Source organism: Cupressus sempervirens, chromosome 10 (genome assembly GCF_028749045.1).
Source record: "Cupressus sempervirens isolate cs-2001-9-10 chromosome 10, ASM2874904v1, whole genome shotgun sequence".
In the NCBI taxonomy this organism is placed as follows: domain Eukaryota; kingdom Viridiplantae; phylum Streptophyta; class Pinopsida; order Cupressales; family Cupressaceae; genus Cupressus; species Cupressus sempervirens.
In genome coordinates this window covers 28216689-28236306 of record NC_143127.1, presented here as the reverse complement: position 1 = coordinate 28236306, position 19618 = coordinate 28216689, and the positions used below count along the sequence as shown (strand labels likewise).

At 35.7% G+C, this 19618-nt stretch overlaps 1 protein-coding gene across 1 annotated transcript in view; it reads left to right on the top strand.

Annotated features, from left to right (window-relative positions):
- The first annotated feature begins 1734 nt into the window (after positions 1–1734).
- Positions 1735–19618, top strand: part of HIP1 (HSP70-interacting protein 1) — a 48609-nt gene continuing 30725 nt past the window's right edge. Inside the window, exons 1-10 of the mRNA XM_089807519.1 lie at positions 1735–1982; positions 2063–2126; positions 8056–8232; positions 8384–8471; positions 8581–8661; positions 8783–8847; positions 9174–9314; positions 9422–9538; positions 9625–9843; positions 10141–10198. Of these exons, the coding sequence (XP_089663645.1) occupies positions 1873–1982; positions 2063–2126; positions 8056–8232; positions 8384–8471; positions 8581–8661; positions 8783–8847; positions 9174–9314; positions 9422–9538; positions 9625–9843; positions 10141–10198 (1120 nt within the window). The 5' untranslated portion in view covers positions 1735–1872. The remainder of the gene's footprint in view (positions 1983–2062; positions 2127–8055; positions 8233–8383; positions 8472–8580; positions 8662–8782; positions 8848–9173; positions 9315–9421; positions 9539–9624; positions 9844–10140; positions 10199–19618) is intronic.

Sequence of the window (19618 nt, the reverse complement as noted above, 5' to 3'; positions counted from 1 at the left end):
ATGTGCCACTACTAGGGATATAATTCCTGCACACTAAGACACATGATCAAGTGCAATTGCATAATAATATCATAGTAGAAGCACTAATGCATTAAATACCTAGTTAATCCATTTACATCACTCACGTTCGCATAAAGCATAAAGAGACAAGAATGAAGTAAATAACTATAGCATAAAATCCATCACATGACATAATCAGAAAACATGTATCGAAATACCAGATAATCAAATATCATCATAGATCTACTGTCATGTCAAAATGACATCAACATGCAAATATAATAAAATGAACAACATAGCAGTAAAGCATCTATGGTATTGAATCAAAGTATAACATTCAACCCTCAGGTCATCTCAAGGTACATATGAAAATAGTATCAAGTATCTCTCGAATCCAAAGATAGACAAGGTACAAACTACAAACACGAGAGGCATTACACATTACTCCTATTGGATAATTGTTACACATACAAAAACATGCAACTGCTAGTTAATTTTTATTCAAACTCTTATTTTATTAAAGTTCAGACTTATTTTATTTTATTTTAAAATGACAATTTTTTATTTTGTAATACAAATTTAATTTTACTTAATGTCAATTGTATGTCTTTTATAGCTAGAATGTTGCGCCTCCTTTTTGGTGCAAATGGTAGTTATACTTTCACATTAAAAAATCTATAAGCTTATCTTACACCTCCTTTTGATGGAAGTGCTAGTCTTTATAAAGAACACTATACTAACCTCTAGGTCCTTTAGGGTGCGGTCCCATGGAGGGGGCTTCCTAAAAAAACTCAGCAGGTGCTACTAAGACTTTTTATGATTATTTTAAAGTGGGAGGTTCCATGAATTTTGAAGTAAGTTTATGCTTAAAAGTTCAAGCTCCACAATTCATGGTCTCATGAATGAGTTAGTTTATTTAGCATTGTCAACGACTAAATAATATAAAAATAATAGTGATTACAATTGTGATAATGCTATTAGGATTTAACTATGTGATTTTGAGTCAAACTCATTGACCCATGTTTCATGAGCAGTGATTCAACATGAATCAATCTCTCATGAGAATAAATGGAACACTTAGCACTCATTGGATCTAGGTGATGCTCACAGGGGTGAAGCATCGAGACTTCTCGGCAAGTCACCCATCCCAGTACTACTTTGGCCTGAGTGCACTTAACTATGAAGTTTCCTACATGGTTAAACCCAAAGCTTAAGGGGCCTTTAGCGCGCTCAGGCTGGAGTAGTACTAGGATGGTTGACCTCCCGGGAAGTCTCGATGCTTCACCCCTGTGAGCATCACCTAGATCCAACGAGTGCTAAGTGTTCCATTTATTCTCATGAGAGATTGATTCATGTTGAATCACTACTCATGAAACATGGGTCAATGAGTTTGACTCAAAATCACACAGTTAAACCTGATAGCAATATCACAATTTGACTTGTTGTGGAAATTATCTCCTACTTACCAAGTGATTACAATTACAAAATATATATGATTGACAAGTGACAGACAAAAAGCCTAAGCTGGTGGGGCAGTTTTTAACCTCATATTTTTTCCACCCGCTCAAATTTGTACTTAAAAAATAGGGACAACTAATTTTGAGGAAAAGATTCTACAAATTTTTCACTCATTCTATCATAGGACCTTCCACTCCATAAAATAGACCTGAAACCCGCTTCATAGGACCGTCGCTGCCTTATAAAACATTTCCAATCGCGGCATATGGAACGGATAAGGGACATGTTTTATAGAAGGTGCTAGAACATTAAAAGAGCGTTCTGTAACTATAAGAAGTACGAGAAAGACCTGTGGAGTCTTCTTTTCTTCGATCGTGGTATTAAATCAGCCCGGGTTTGAATCCTGAGTACGCTATGGACGCCCAAAAAATTAAGCAATTGAAACTCTTCGTCCAGCAGTGTGAGGCCGATCCCAGTCTCCTGAAGGATCCATCTCTAAGGTTCTTCAGGGACTACCTTGAAAGGTAAGTGCCCAATGGCTACGCCGTTTACTTTACTGCCTTATTTTACTTGCAGTAACATCTTTATTAATTTGTCTGTAAAGGCTGGGCGCTAATTTGCCCTCGTCTGCATACGGGAAGGGCGAATCTGCAAAGAAGCCAGAGGCGGTATTCTTTTTTAACCTGAAACTTTATTTCTCTTCGCTTCCTTGGCATTTCTTTCGGATCATCTTATGCTGCTTAGTAATAGTAATCCTAATATTGTTAGTAACAGAGATTAATCCTAACAGTGTTACTAACTGAGAACTTTGCTGTAACTTAATCGTCGGATTAATAGTAACCCTAACATAAATCAACTAGGTTATATCATCTACTTTTATGCCCAAGCAAACTAAATCAGTCAGTCTTGAACTCATTACTTATATATTTGCGTATATTGAAATTGAAACCTCCCGTCTCTATTTTTCTGTTGTTGCTTATATTGTCTTCTTCTGAAAGGTGGTTATCTTCTTTATGGATACTAGTCACCCTTTGTAGAGTATATTGATAACAAGATCTTCTGTCTCTATTTAGTTTTTTCATACACCAACTCCCGAAGTGTGATAATTTCATCTTTGGATACCAGTGATCCCTTGTAATCTGGAATGTTCAAATACTGCGTCCTGAGTGGCAAATAACTTAAAAAGTACTGTTGAACCATAGTGTTTTAAACCCACTAAATTTGTCTAGGCAGTGCTCCATTTGTCAATTAACAATGACTGCTTAAGCACAGAAAATATGATGAACCAGGCTTATATTCTGTATCAACAACCCTTTATTTAAAATCTTCTAGTGGTAAATTCTCTTCGGTGTCCCTTCTTGGAAAATCTGCCATTTGATGTCATGCAATCATAGGCGTAAAATGTCCGCAAGTGACTTACAGTTGTACTGGGTGAATTTAAGTACAGGAGAAACCTTTGGCTTAGCTGCGACATAGTAAGGATTCAATGTCACTGTAGACTTGTACCTAATCTTGTTTGTTCGGGCACACCATAAGTATTATCTCAATGCTTAACATACTCCGTAGGATTTCAACTCAGGTCTCTGCTATGAAGGGCCTAATCTGCTAATTTATTTGAGTCATCATCCTTCTTTCTAGGTCATAGCTTGATGCACTTTATGCAGAGTCATTATTTATTAATCTTTATAAAATATAAAGTGATAATATGGTTCAATTTCGTAGGTATCTTTGGCTCCATAGGATTTGATTTTGACATAAAAATTCAAAATGGACTGCTTTTTGTGTCTGATCTTTTATGAGTGGGGGATAATATGTTTAATGACTTCTTTGGGGCTAAATTTAGATTCGAGCTGCCCTTGATTCCCTGAAAATAATTATTTCTTCATCTGTAGGTTTGTTGTGTTTATTTGGTTTAAAGTTTTTAATGGTCATGCTTTGATATACATTATGTTAAAGCATATTGATCTGCATCTTTATCACAGACAATGTACATCAATATATCATATAATATGAATTAGTAACTAAAAGTTTATAACAAAGGAGGGTATTGTGATCATGCGCAAATACTAGAGAAAACATGACTAAACAAGGGAAAAGGAAATGAAAAGCTTGTGTAAACATAGTAAGAGATGGGTAAGTGGTTTCTGTTGCTTCTGGATAAAATTCTTACTTCTGGAAAAAAGAGGTTTAAAAGATAAAACTAAAAGTTAAAATACCTTATTAAATCTCTGTTTGTATCACAATCATTTCCATGCTTAATGCATAACATTGAAATTGGGACTTTGTTTTCTAGATTTCAGTTGAGAAATTAGTTGGAGTGGGGTTCGCAAGAAAGGTGTATCTCTTCATTTAGTTGTGATTCCATGTATACCCTTTATCTTTCTGTTTTTTGATTGCCTTGGTTCCATGGTATTTTTTAATCCTTTGCAGCTTGCACTAGCTATCTTTTACCCATAGGCATTCCTAGACATGGGTCACTCCTATCCTTGGTGAAATCTTTAATGTACTAGCATTCATTTCCAACATAGAATCATTTCGCTAGATTCACTTATAAAGCGAGGAAGCATCACATATCCATTTGGACATGGCTCTTAATTATTAACTATGGTGCCGAGTAGTATCTCAGCCAAGTTCCATGGAGTGATTGAACACAAAGGCATAATGTGGCTGAATGACAAAGCTGGGAAGTGCCTATCTAGTGCCATAATATTTTATTACAAGATGTGTATAGCATTTAGACCAAGACTTGTCAATCCATTTCAAGAAAGGTTTATGCAATTGAATAAAAAATAGTCCAATTCAAAACTGAGATTTGCCAATCAATTCATTTTTTTGCACTTGAGTTGATTTATCTGTTATCCAGCTTACTTGGGTTATATTCTTGTGTAATGTATAGGCTCAATAGTTATGGAATGTATGAAGCTGCCTGGAACTGTAGTATATTTTGACATTCCACGAGAAACAAATTATTGTGCATTCGACAGGGGAATTAGGATCATTTTCTTTGCTCCTATTAGTCAATACTTTTTTTTGTGCACATCTCCCCTGTCAGCTGTTAATGTAGTATCTATGTTTTATAAGTTTGTAGAAATGGCCTCTAATGGAGTGTACTTATGGGATTAAATTTGGTTCTATTACAAGTGAATGACATCTGTAATTTATGTGTTGAGAATGATGAATCTGGTTTTGAAGCAATCCACTCATCTCTCAATGTCTGGAAATATTTTACTCACAAGTTCTGTATGCTATTTAAAGGCAGTATTTTAGCTAAGTTGTAAGAAGAAATCTGAGTAATAATGCTAATTTTTAATTTTTTGTACTAGATATAGATGAAGTCCATAACAATATCAAGCTCATCAAGTTAAGAGACTAGATCAGCTGATATATCTCACAAAAAAATCCAAAACACGTTAGTACATATTACATCATGATCGATACATAAATAACATCTCTGACTTTCTATAACAGCAAATCAAGAAAATAAAACATCACTAACTGTCCGAAACTATCCATCAAAGCTTAGTTTCTGCTTTCATTGTAATCCTCCCAACTCTAATGTCCATGAGGAGGGGAAACAACTGACAACTTCTCATTAGATTGTACTTCCTCAATATCAGAATACCTTTTTCTGTTGAAGAAGATCTTGTTTCCATGTTTCTTCTTATATCCTCCTTAGATTTTTCCTCTGTTTCCTTTTCTTTTTCATTGGATTGTTCTGGCATTACATTGTTTGATTATGGAAGGTGGGATTCATTTGTTTGTTGTATGATCATGTATGGCCATATCTCATCTCCTGCTTGTAACCCTTACAATTCCATCTCCAAGCAGCTTCAGGAACTTAACATAGGAGATTTCCATTGTCATAGTTACCTGTGCAACATTAAAGTACACAAGTCTTTTGTATGACTCAGTAAGCATTCTCCTCACCCATTAAAAAGCTCATCATTTGTAGCCTTCCATATTTGCTGCAATATTTCCAGTAGAAAGAGAGCCAAAATATTTTGTAAATCTTCTTCATGATTACAGTATTACCAAATAAGATTTCTAACCAGCTATTGTCATTATTAGTGTTCCAACTGTTAAAACCATTGCAAAACATGTACCACTTTTCCTTAACAAATAAACAAGCAAAGAAAATATGCCTGATAGAATCTGTCTTCCTGCAAATTGAGCATAGACCAGAATCTGTATTATGTTTATAATAACTAAGCCTTTACAAAATCTGCAAACATCTGAAATATGCCTTCTTAGGCTCCAAAGTGTTAGACAATACATATTGTAAGTGCTTATGCAAAAAAGCATTATCTACCTCATAGTTTGCAAACTCTCCGAGTACTCTCCGAGTACTCTCAGAGTTGCGGAGTACTCCCAAGTTTTTTTGCTGGGCGAGTACTCTCAAGTTTAACTCTCGCGTATTTATAGATGTAAAAAAATGTAGGTAAGAATGTTGATGCAGGGAAAACATTGGATTAGATGCATTTTTCACATCATTTTAGTGCTATCACACTACACATTTTCTCTATTGAAATGTCAATTACTAATTTAATGCATTTTGTAATTGTATTCTACAAAAAAAAAATATGGTTCTTTAAGAGATTTTAAATTTTTGGACTTTTTGAGTTGCCGAGTTTTCCCCGAGTTTTTGTGGAGTATATGCCGAGTTGGAAATTTTGGGCCTGCCGAGTACTCTCCGAGTCCAAGTCTGCAAACTATGATCTACCTCAATATTCCTACGTTGATTAATATGCTAAAAAAACAGAGAATTGTAATAAAGAGATTTATAAATGTCAATCCCTCCTACACAGGTGACTGGGGTATTAAGAATCAGGTAGGCTTCTTTGGTGATAGAGGTCCAATCAATAAGTTGGTCTAATACCTAAAGCAGATAATAGCAATCTTGATCCACTTCTTAGCAGAACAACCTTGCAGTAGGGAAAGTTGTTTCCCCTATACTTTAGGTTTCACTTGATTGATCTTGTCCCATAAACTTTATCCCTGTCTTGGAAGTATTTGCAATTAATGACCCCTTATCTTTGATATGTTCTTAAGCTTTTCATAAACTTTGAAGACCTTGGACCCAATTAGGGTAACGACCTACCTATAGGTAAGGAGATCACTGAAAGACTATCTATAGGATAATGACCTACCTTTGATAAGTTTTTAGTGTTTTGCACCCTTAGGAATGGCAAGAGCAATGATATTTCTCATCAGCACTTTCCAAGGTTCACTGCCATCAAGCACTTTGATAATCCATTTAACAGAAAAAGCAATTACTTGCTTTCTTAGGTCTTTAAGACCTAGATACCCTAATCTTCTATCCATGCAACACTAATCCCACTTCACAGATTGCCTGTTCTTTTTGCCTTTTCCATCAGACCAAAGGAAATTTCTCATTTTTTTCTGAATATCATTCACCTGACTGCTGCCAAAGAGCCAAACAGATGCATAATACAGACTGTAGGATGATAAAATCTTTTGATGAACTTGAATAAGAGAGAGACACTGCCTGTTCCAGCCTTCCAATTTTTTTCTCCACATTATTCTTAATCCATAGCCACATATCGTTTTAGTTTTGGTTAACTGCAAATTTTTTTTCCAATTATCTCATCTATTTATGAGGCCCACCCATTAGAAATCACACTTTTTGCATCAGCTTGGGGGGACCTTCTTGTCAACCTAACATATTAGATTATGTGTTAGATATTCTAGCACCAGAGGCAAGACAGAGGAGGTCCAATTTATTAATCAAGTTATCAATATTCTCTTCATCTAGCTGCACAAGCAAGGCTGTATCATTGGAAAACTAGATATTTAGGAGGTCTTCGTATTTTGGTAGCATAATACTTTTGATTCTAGGAGATCTCACATCATCCCTAAGGAGATGATGTACAGCATTAGCTGCAGTAACAAAAAGAGCAGGAGCTAGGGGTCAGCCTTATCGAATAGGTCTTTGCAAGGGGAAAGCCTGTAATAAGACCTCATTAGCTTCCACTTGAGCAGAAGCATCTTTTAGTAAGATACTAACCATCCTGCAGCTTTGCTTAGGAAAGCCAAATGCCTCTAAACCATCATCAAGAAAGTGCACTCCACCCTATCATATGCTTTTTCAAAATCTAATAGGATAACATATGTTTATCAATGTTGTAGGGCTTACAGTATAATATTGGTATCTAAGGTTGGGGCCTAGAAGTATATCACTTTTACATGTATAGCATATTATGGTTTAGCAGACAGGTTTATATTAGAATTACAGTTTATAAAATATCATAATATCATATGTTTGTACTCCAAAATTGAGTCCCAAACATCTTTGTTGGTATTTGTACTCTTGAAGTTTTCTTTTGTGTTCATTTTGTGCTGTATTAGTTGGTTTTCAAAATAAAAATAGGTTCCCATATTTAACTTTATTCTCACCTGAGAACTCACTAGTGTTGTTATTCCAAGGAGTTTTAGGTAGGAATTGTAACAAAGCAAGCGTGTGCTGAATCAATTTTATCAGTTTCTATGGAGTTCTATACTGATCTGAATTACAATGTTCATGAGAATCCAAAATGTTTGTAGTTTTTTTTAACTGAATTTCTGTAAAATGTGCTCCAGAAAGGTACTTTCGAGGATGAAAGTGATGATGATATAGATCTGGATGAACAGTTTGGTACTTCAAGCACTGCACCAAAAGTGCCAGAAGAAAATGTCAGTGATGATGAGATTGTTGAATCAGATATTGAACTTGACAATGAAGGAGTTGTTGAACCAGACGATGACCTCCCACAGAAAGTAAGGCTTGGATTTATAATATTTTCCATTGAAAACTAAAATATGTATGTCATTATACATTCTGAGTCCGACTTAGTATTGCTTTTGGAGCTTCTACATGATTGATGCTGTTAACATCAACTCTTTAATTAACATATGTAGTTACTGACAGATGGGAGATCCCTCTGTTGAAGTAACTGAAGAGGAACGAGATTGTGCCCAAGTAGCCAAGGGTAAAGCAATGGAGGCAATGTCAAATGGTATAAACTCTTTGCTAATAGAATCCCTAGAGTGGCTGTCATATATTATTTCTGGAAAGGTATCACATAGATTGCCTTTTGCATTTCTTCTAATCTTGAAGTTTCTCAGGTGATTTGGAAGAGGCTATAAACCATCTTACACAAGCCATTATGTGCAATCCCACATCTGCAATCCTATATGCTAACCGAGGTGAAGGCATAGCTGCTAATTTACCAATTCTTTAGTCTACTATATTGGCATTATTCTTAGACTGCGTGAGAGATCGTACGAGAACAAGTTACTGATATGAGACAACATAATGATTTTACAGCTGGTGTATATGTTAAGATGAGGAAGCCCAATGCAGCCATTCGGGATGCTAATGCTGCTATTAATGTTCGTACAACTTTTTTGATAAGGCTTGTGAAATTTGTTTTTTATCCTATCACTTTGTTAAGGCATTAATGCACTTCACCATTCCTTGGTTTTGCCTGCAAACCATATCAAAGTCTGGGGGAATGTGCTCTATTACTTCAAACAATCTAATCCAATGTTTATAACAGTAGAGTTCTGTTTATAAGAATATGATACATTTTCTATTTTGGTATGTCCAGGTTACATATTCCATATTCTTAATATATGGTTCAGTTTCTTTTTGTACTAGTCTAGTTTTAATTACTTTAAAATTGTAAATGACTATTGTTTGGAATTATCAAGTATAGATTAACCCAGACTCTGCCAAAGGCCATAAAGCGCGAGGAATGGCAAGAGCAATGCTTGGTAACTGGGAAGAAGCTGCCAAGGATCTGCATCTGGCATCAAGTCTTGATTATGATGAGGAAATTGCAATTGTTTTAAAGAAGGTAACAAAGCATTTGCAATTGTTTTAGTAAAGGTAATGAACAATCTATATGCATAGGAACAAACATTTAGAGATGGTGGATGATGATCATTTGATATGTACACACAGGTTGAACCAAATGCACATAAAATTGAAGAACATCACAGAAAATATGAGCGACTACGCAAGGAAAGGGATGATAGAAAGAAAGAACGTGATAGGCAACGTCGTCGAGCTGAAGCTCAGGTAATATGCTATAAAGTCTGCACTATTATCCTTATTTGTAACTTTCATAATGCACATAGCTAATAATGGCCCTAATTCATTTTAAGGCTGCCTATGAACAAGCCAAGAAACAAGAACAATCTTCAACAGGTAGGAAATCAGGTGGAATGCCTGGGGGCTTTCCAGGTGGAATGCCGGGGGGCTTCCCAGGTGGAATGCCTGGTGGCTTCTCTGGTGGAATGCCGGGTGGAATGCCAGGTGGAATGCCGGGTGGAATGCCAGGTGGAATGCCCGGTGGAATGCCTGATATGAGCAAGATCTTGAATGTAAGTTGCTGAAATTCTTGCTGTTCTGGCTAGCTTTTTGTTTTGGATGATTTGTCTTTATCTCAGTTGATGATATATGCCTTGTCAATATACAAAGCTTAGGTTCTATGCACATTTGAGTCAATGCTCTTGCTGCATATTGTTGATTTCTTTTGTTACATTGTGCTTCACCTGTTCCTATTATCATAGACCTGTCCTTCCCACCTTTAGAAAAAGGGCATGTAATAATAGGGGAAAATGGTGTAATTGCTTTATTTAGGATTATAGGGACACATGTAACACTTTCCTCTGAAACAGGATCCAGAGATGATGGCTGCTTTCAAAGATCCAGAAGTAATGGCTGCTCTTCAAGATGGTATATCAATATGGTTTACTTGTATCTTTTTCCTCATATGATCATATGTCATTTGAATGTTTCTTGGATACCCAACTAGAGAAGTTACAGAATTCTTTTTTCCCCTTCATTATTATAGCATTAGGGGTTATACATTACCAGCAAGACAAAACTGTAATGTTGTGATATCGAAAGTAAAAACTAAAATAGAACCAATAGATATTATTAGAGAAAAAGAAGCTATTAAAAATTTAAATATATAGTAGGCAACATAAATACATGAACCATAAACTATAACTACAGCTAACAAATTTAGCTCTGCAATGATTTCATTTGTATAGTTGTATGCATCTATAAGTCCGCTATAAAACGAGCTTAAATAAAGAGGTGAAATCCACCTCTTTATTTAAGCTCTTTTTATAGCGGACTTATAGATGCATACAACTATGAAATCATTGCAGAGTTAACAATCTTAAATACACGCACACACATATTGTTGCTTATGCTTAGCAAATATATTAATAGTCTGATTTTGTTAGATTAAAATTTTAAAAAATTGGCATGATATTAAAATTTATGAATTGTTATCTTGATTAATATTTATCAATAGTAATTGCAACCAATGAAGTATTAAGATATTGTAAAATATGGATATGATAGAGATATCTCTAGTTAACCTCTATATAGATTTACCTAAATATGTGCACTTACATTTCTATGTGTATCAATCTATCCACACCTTAGAATAGTCGATTAGAATGGTATACAAACTGATTACAATAGGTTTATCATGAACTGTTCAGCATAGAGAAAAAAACTTCCAGAGTAATATACTTTAAGTCTACAGGATTACCACTATACATGACTTACAGAGTAGTCAACCCATTTAATCCAGATGAAGATGTAACTAAACGATATAAGATTTACAAAGCTTATCAATTTTTTTATATAAGGCTGATTATCAAATTCAAAACATGCTATTCATTTGTAGTTGGGTCCCATCCATCATTAGAATCCAATGCTTGTAAGAAAGCTACATCAAACAGTTCATCATTCCATCCTGCTAAAACATAATCATTACTCAGCTTAGTCTCTTCACCATTAGTAACAATTGGAGCAGGCTGCTGGGTACTAGTGGAAATGTGCAGATCCTCCATCATTCTTTCAATTTGCTTAATATCATTCAGGTCCATCATATCTTTGAACTGATCAAGATATTGTAAAGCCTTGACCTCATCTTTATGAATAAGTAGCATGCCATCCCCGACTAGCATCATAAATTGGACCATAGAAATTTTCAAACAAAGTGACACCTGAGACATAATGGAAAGATGTGTCAGTTTACGAGTAAACTCAGTAAGTCCTCTATCCTTCTGCTAAAAGATGTCTTCGTTTCTCGCTTTCCAAAGGAACCATAAGATCTCACATGTAAGAACAGACCAAAAAGAATTAAGCGTAGAATCAAAAGCTTCAACATATCCAGCTAAAATTTCACTCCAGGAAAGACCTGGTTTTGAATTTCATACAGTAGGATTACCCAAAAAAAGTGACCAGATCATGATAGCAAAATCACAGTGAAAAAAACATGTTCAAAAGACTCAACTGTATCACAAACTTTGCAATGGCCAAGAATGAAACCTAAAGACTCCAAATTAGATCCTAAAGCAAGTTTTTTAAGTAACAGAAGCCATCTAAAACATAATTTTTTGGGTTCCACTTTTGACTGCCACAAGTATGAAAAAAGAAAGACCATTCAGGAAAAGGGGAACACAATCTCCACCCTTGGATCACTCTTTGAAAGATTTCTGGATCGGAAACAAGCATATTATATAACTGTTTTGCTGTTACTTCGTTATTCATTGTTCCATCACTCCACATCAACTGTTTGAAAAATTGTCAAAATCAATAACCTTTGAGAAATTATATGTACCAAGTGCCTTGCAAATTAGTGTATAGGTTTTCTTTTGAGTTTGTGTGATACCATATCTAGTTCTAATTTCATCCCAAGTACCCATCCGGTTGTCAATCATTAAATCACTGAGAAAGACACACCCAACACATTCCAATGTTTTGCTGAGCAACTTTGTGTAAGTGCCAAAGGTTTTCCATTTAAATACAATCTTCACCAAATTGATCTATCTGAGACAACATAAGATGGAGAAGATCCAACAGCTGTTCTAACTGGTAAGAATATCCTTGAATGGGTCCAAGCCTTCCACAGGGCAAAAACATTAGAACCAAAAACCTTGATTTTAAAATCACCTAATAGTATATCATAGAATGGATTGTTCATCCAACTTTTACCTTTGGAGATGATAGAACATTGAATGCTATTTCTAATTAGAACTTTCCAAGGTTCATTACCATATATAGCCTTAAGAATTCACTTAGAAGCAAGGGCAATAGCATGTTTTTTCAAGTCCTTCAAACCCAGTCCACCATAATGTTTGGGTTTACAACACCACTGCCAATTTACACGTCGTCTTTTTTTGTTCCCCATTCCATCAAACCATAAAAATTCTCTCAATTTTTTTTCAATTTTATCCATTTGATGATTAGTCATCAACTAAGTAGAAGCAGAGGTGAATGAGATAACAAAACTTTCTGCACAACTTGAACCCTCCCTGCCAAGGAAAGATAGTGGGTTTTCCATTTAATATGTTCCTTTTGTATTTTATCAAAAACCCACTCCCACATAACTTTAGTAGAAGGATTGACAACCAAGGTACTTGACAATCTCATTAGGACCTTTCCATTGCCAAGACATCAATTGTAACAATTAGGAGGAGAGTCAGACCAACCTAGAATTGAGGATTTATGAGGAGCAACTTTGGCACCTGAGGCTAAACAGGAAAAATCAAGTCTATCCAAGGTGCTACAAACGTTCATTCCTCAAGTTCCAAGAACAATGCAGTGTCATCAGCAAACTAAGAATTTAGTAAAGTATCATTATTAGGAAGGAGAGGACCTTTAATACGAGGACCAAGGGAGGGAGCTCTAAGCAAATAAAATAGAGCATCAGTAGCAATCACAAAGAGGGAGGGGGCAATGGGACAATCCTGTCTAATTGATCTTCCAAGAGGAACAGGGCTGGTAAGATTGCCATTCACATCTATAACAGTGGAAGAATCTTTAAACAACACCTTTATCCATCTGCAAAAATATTCAGGAAATCCAAAAGCTTTCAATGTCCCAGTAAGATCATAGGCTTTTTCAAAATCAAGTAAGATCATAGCCACATTCTGCTTGCTCTTCTTAGTCCAATGCATTGCTTCCCAACTTGTTATTAAATTTTCCAATATATATCTGCCCTTAATGAAACCTGCCCGTGTAACTGAGATAAATCTATTGAGCAAGTTCTCAATTCTTTTAGCTAGCAACTTTGCAGTAATCTTATAAGAGACATTCAATAATGTTATTGGCCTCCAATTCTTGATTTCAGCTTTGTCACCATTCTTTGGGATCAATTTGATCACGCCTTTATTAATGCTTCAACCCAAGGATTCTCTAATGAACAAGTCTTCATAAAGTGCCAACAGATCACTGGATATCCAATCTATATTGGTTTTGTAGAACTCAGCAGGAAGACCATCACATCCTGGTGATTTGTCATTGGCTAAGGAATTAATAGCCCATTTAATTTCTTCCAGAGAAATAAGATTATTTAATCTATTACTATCTTCTTCTGAAACTTTTCTGGGAATCAGTTGAAGACACTTTTCAAGTGCCTCATAATTAGCATTAGATATCTCAGATGAAAAAAGCTGAGAGTAATACTTAAAGAAGGTTGACTGCATGATAGTTGGGTCCGATGAATTTGCACCATTAATGAGAATATGTTCAATGAATTCCCTTTTGTTCTTTGCCTTGATAATATTTAAGAAATATTTAGACCCCTTATCTCCTTCTAGACTCCAATTCAGTTTAGATCTAGCTCTCTGACCTTGGATCTTATAGTTTTGAATCTTCCTTAAAGGAGTTTTTAGTCTTAATCAAAACAACTTCTAACTGCAAATCATGAAGTCTGACCTGAAGGTCTTTCTCTAGTAGATTAAGATTAGCCTGTGCCCTAGTTTCTTCTACATTTAAATCCAGACTTTTTTTTTAAACCAATGATCTGAAAGATTTTTTGCCAGACTTCAACTAGTCCTTCCCACATTTCTCTTGGTTGAATATCACCACTAACCAACTTATAAAGAACAGTGACCTGCTGGAGTGCACCAATTGTATCCGGGTCTTTGAGAAGAGAAAGATTAAGTTTAAAGGGCTTGTTAGTATTCACCCTAGAATCCGGAATCTCATTTTGCAAACCAATCCTTGCAGAGATAGGGGAATGGTCTACGAGAGAAGCAGGAGTAACTGAGATAGGTGATGTCCAGGTTCAGAATAAAAACAGAGGAGCAAAATTTGCATAGATTCTATCAAGTCTACAATAAACCCTTTGAGAGCCCTTTTGATTATTGCACCAAGTGTACCAAATATCCTGTAATTCAGATTTTCTTTTTTCTAAAGGATCTAAAACATTAAACTTACTGTTCGGTTTTTTCTAGAAGAATAACTCATTGCCTTTCCAACTGAAGGAGTTGCCTCCTGTTAGTTTGTGGTGACTGATTAGGGAAGTACTGTACATACTTCATAAATTCTTTGAGAAATTTTTTTGGGCCCTATTTTATCGAGATTTTGGGCCGACATGTAATTATCAATTATAACCCTAAAGCGGAAAAAATACTTGTATAAAAGCGCTTAGGGTTAGGGATTGTTTCATAAGGTAATGCGAAAATTGGTTCTTGTGGCGGTATTGAGCTGTAAAGGATTACGGATTGTAATCAGGTTGTAATCATTGGATCATAAAAATATTGGACTTGCTATTTGGCGGACGTAGCCCAGGGTTTGGGTGAACCATGTTAAATCTTGGTGTCTTGTGTTCTTTTCTGTGTGATCTATTATTTTCTGATATTGGTTATATTTGCATGTAATTGTTATTTCTGTCTGTGGTTTAATACTAACACCTCCTATTTTATCCTTTCTATGTTCCACCATATTAAAGTCACCAATAAAGATCCACCGAGTATTAGGCAAATTAGTTGTAGCCCATTCCCTTAGTGCTACTCTGTCTCTATAATCATTAGGTGCATTGAAGTTACACATCCCAAAACTCTGACCATCTTTACTAAATAGATTCCACAATGTCCCATGACAAGGAGAGACTCCTCTACTTTCAATATAATCAATCCAATTAGGTCCCACAAGAATAGCAACTGCTCCTCTCCCTCTTTCATGGTTGGAGTAGAATGCAGTGGCCTGATCCCAAAGCATTTTTAGGATAGTGTGAGCCTGAAATTCTACTACTTTAATATCTTGTAAACATATGAAATCCTTTTGTATAATCTTACTGCACCATCTTCTTATAATGTATTTTCTATCATTCATTTCCAAACCTCTTAACATTCCAGCGATGGACGTTGATCATGTTCATGATTTTTAGAATTGTTCTTACCATTGTTATACACTCTGTTAAAGCAATTAGTGATATCGCCTTGTGTACTTTTATAACCATTAGAATTGGTTAAGATCTAGTTATCATTGCCCTTTCTTTTCTTGCTCCTTTATTGATGACTTCAACAAAAGGGGGCTCGGTTATGTTTTTGTCTGGATAAATTTCCATCCTTGAAGACTTCGATCCATTCAACTGCATGTTCTTATCATTTAGATAGTGTTTGACAATCTTAACCAACTCTGCCCTTTCAGCTAGAGAATTAAGAGCAAGTTGCTAGGCATTAAGTTTGGTGGTGGTTTCAACCAAGGGCATTGGATCAACACTATCTTTTTGACAAATAATGGATTTTAACCAGTTAGCGGCACTTGGGATGATCTTAGATCTAGGGATGGGATCATTAGTAGGAGGTAACTCAAAATCATAAAGAGGGTTGGCAATAGTGTCAAATTCCTTTTCTAAAAAAGAATGAGAAACTTTATTTTTATCAATCTCCATAGGCTTATCCATCCCTGAAATACTATTAGAATTACTCGAGGATGGTGTCGAGGGTTTCTCTTTTCCAGAACTAGATGCTTTTTTAGCATTATCTTTAGAAATCTCAAAGTTAGCTGTTTGAGGTCTAGATAAAGCGGGACAATCTTTTCTTGCATGTCCATTCCTTTTACAATGAAAACAAGCACCTAGATTACCAAGTTGGGAGACTTTCCATGAAAAAACTTCAAAATCAATAGTAAGAGAAATATTATCAGGGAATACAATTCTAGGTTTAAGAGCAACCAAAACCCTAGCATTTAAATGTGGAAGGGTAGTCTTAGATTGTTCTATCTGCAAAATTGAGCCAATAGGCTTCAATAATTTGTGAATAAAAGGCCAAAATTCAACATTCAAATTCTCAATTTCTACCCAATTCGGTGAAGCCCTAGTAGATACTTCTTCTATATTCCCAGTCGGCAACCATGGGAAGTCTCGAAATAGAGAATTACCCACATTCCAAAATTTCTTGTTAAGGATTCTTTCTTGCATACTATGAGTCTTAACAAATAAAACAAAGAGCCCTTTTTGGACCATTCTACAGAATGTAACATGAATCCCAAGTTTCTTACCCCAAACATTTACAACCCATTCATCAAAAAACTTTCGGGAAGATAAGAACCCGTTATCCAAGCAAAGAAAACTGCAATATTTTTTAACTGAGATTGTTCTGTTCTAATAGCTCTTACCATATCCTTGTTCAATGATGGAGAAAGGGTCCTCAGTTCATGGGGCGGGAGCTTACCTTCCTCCTTTCCTCCATCAACACCAGACTTGGTATTTTCTCCATCCCTGAGTCAATCTCCATTGGCAGGGGGTCTGTCATTTTGGTTCCCATCTGTAGTGATTTTGCATATCTTACCAAAAAAGAAAGCCGACAACAGGCAAGATGTTGTAGGTTCCTCCACAACTGCCTTATATGAAGGTTTCTCGTGCAATTCTTTTTCTTGAATCCGTGAATTACCTTGGACATGAGTATTGCTTATATCCTCATCTTCTGTCATCATTTCTTCAGATACCTCTCCTCCATCATTCATTATTGCAGCCCTTCCGTCTCTCACGAGTGATCCATGGTAGGTAAATAATGACGGGGTAAGATTTACCTAATACCAACAGAGAAGCCCAAACAACACACTCAAGCAATCACAAAAGAATAAACAAGAGATCACACAATCCAAAATAAAGGAATCAAAAGCATAAAAAACAAGGTAAAATAGGGCACGGAGTGAGAAAATTTGGCCAAGAAACACGTTGCAGGGTATGGGAGCCAAGGCACATAAATGTTTGGCTTCCGTATGCAGTCATATATCTGTGACACCTTAGAATAGTGATATAGCAACCACAAATAAATATCAGCAATAAATACATCATGACAGCAGTAAACAACATTGACAGCTATATAATTATCAAATATAAAAAATTTGAGAGTATTGTATCAAAATTAATTAGCAATAATATGTAGCATGACAACACTATATATCACTAAGACAATGATAGCAAGAAATAAAACATTAAAAAATTGTGACAGTAAGGGCTGTTTGTTTGTGGGAATTGAGTTGGAATAGAAATTTAACAAATTCCTAAAATTTCTAATCCTCAGTTTGGGTGCGGCAAATCAGAATTGCGAATTTTAATTTGTATTCCCATTTTGGACCCAAAACAAGAATTTGATATTCCACCTAAATAGGTGGAATTGGAATTGGCAATTCCAAATTCTCATTTCCTCTAAACTATATTTTATAAACATTTCAAATCCAGTACTAAAAAATTAAATTTACCAGACAATCACAATTTGATTTGGATTATGCCGATCACAAAAGAAACAAAACACAGTTTGCGGAATGGCAACTCCCACAGGAAAGAAACATAAAAAATATTGTGATCTCCCACCCAATAAATAGACTGTTTTGGCTAGAGAGAAGCTCACAACTGCAGGACCAGCCATCGAGCTACCATATGATCTCTCCAACTTAAAAAAAATATGTCTCCTACAATTTGTTGCCAAGTTTTAGTCTTCCCCTTTTAAGCTTGAGGTCATTGGTAGAAGTAAATGTGTGTGTGAAAGAGAGTGGTGTCTAGGTCTGTATAGGTCACTTACTTCTCATCTTTCCCAAGTACTTTGCTTACTTTGTTTTCCAGGTCTCCCTTTGCAATGCATTTACCTAATCTTTTTAAGCGGGTTTCCTATTTTGTCGGTGCACATGGGGATTAGGTGATTTAGGCATGGTTGGGGTGTGACACTGCGTCCACCTAATGAGAAATAAGTGTTCTGCATATTATTCTCTGCTATCTTGCCCTAACATTTCATATCTCATGGATTCCGAGCTGTTGAGTTGATTTTCCCATCAAGCGAACTACACCAAGTGCAAATCCGAAGGTTAAAGGTGTGGAAAGTGATTAAAAGGGCTGTGAATATGATTTTGCCAATGCCCAAGGATTTATGAAGCTATGGATAGAGGCCGGGGTGATTCTCATCCAGATTTGTGGAGATAAGATCAAATGCTGCTAGGGAATATGGATTTATGGTTTTATTGCTGCATATTCTTGGAAATGAAGCTGTTTCGTTCTGTTTCTATGGTTGCATGATCTTGAGCCAAGTCTCAATACAAATGATCAATTAATGACAACATAGCATTGAAAGAACTATTTAAAGGATCATAATAAGTGAGGCATGCTCGAGATCGGGCTTCAGGACCATCAGATTGGAATTGAAGGTTGAATGTTGTTTACTATGCCTCAGTCTCGAAAATGTTGCTGAGAAAGGAGTTTTCCGTCCAAAGGTAACAAAACAGGCTATTTTTTCAGGGGCTTTGAGGATACAAAGTTAAGTTACCCTAAAAATCGCATATGCTTCGGAGATGCTCAAAGGATACTTTTGGAGAAGTTAGTGTTGGAGATGCGAACCCGTTATGAAGGAAAAGCAGTGTTAAAGCCTTTGGTAGAAAGTGGAAGAGCAGAGTGCACAAGCTAGTAAAAGATTACTTCCTGTGCTATGATTTCGAATAAAAAGAAAATAACTTTGTAGAAAAGCAAAGTGTTTCTTTCTCTCTTGCAGATGTTAATATTGTTAAGAATATCTACATGCCGGATTCTGAAGCTAAGTAAGGCACTTCTCGCAAAGTTAAGTATTTGTCATGTCACTTTACTATAAGTAAGAGTGCTTTCGAGAACTTAGTATGTCATGTGCAAATAAATGAAAGGTTTAAATAGCCGTTACTCATGGAATTAAATGTAAATCCGGCCATTATAATTGTTGGCCAAACTTAATTTCGTTCGTGTGGCGCCAAAGTTCTAATTTCTAAAGCTATTTCATTGAATTTGTAAGCAATTGGTTTGTACAAGTTTATTTAACAACTATTTATCGAGAATTGTATCCTGTGCAATCATAACGAATGACAATTAGAGGTGCTGGT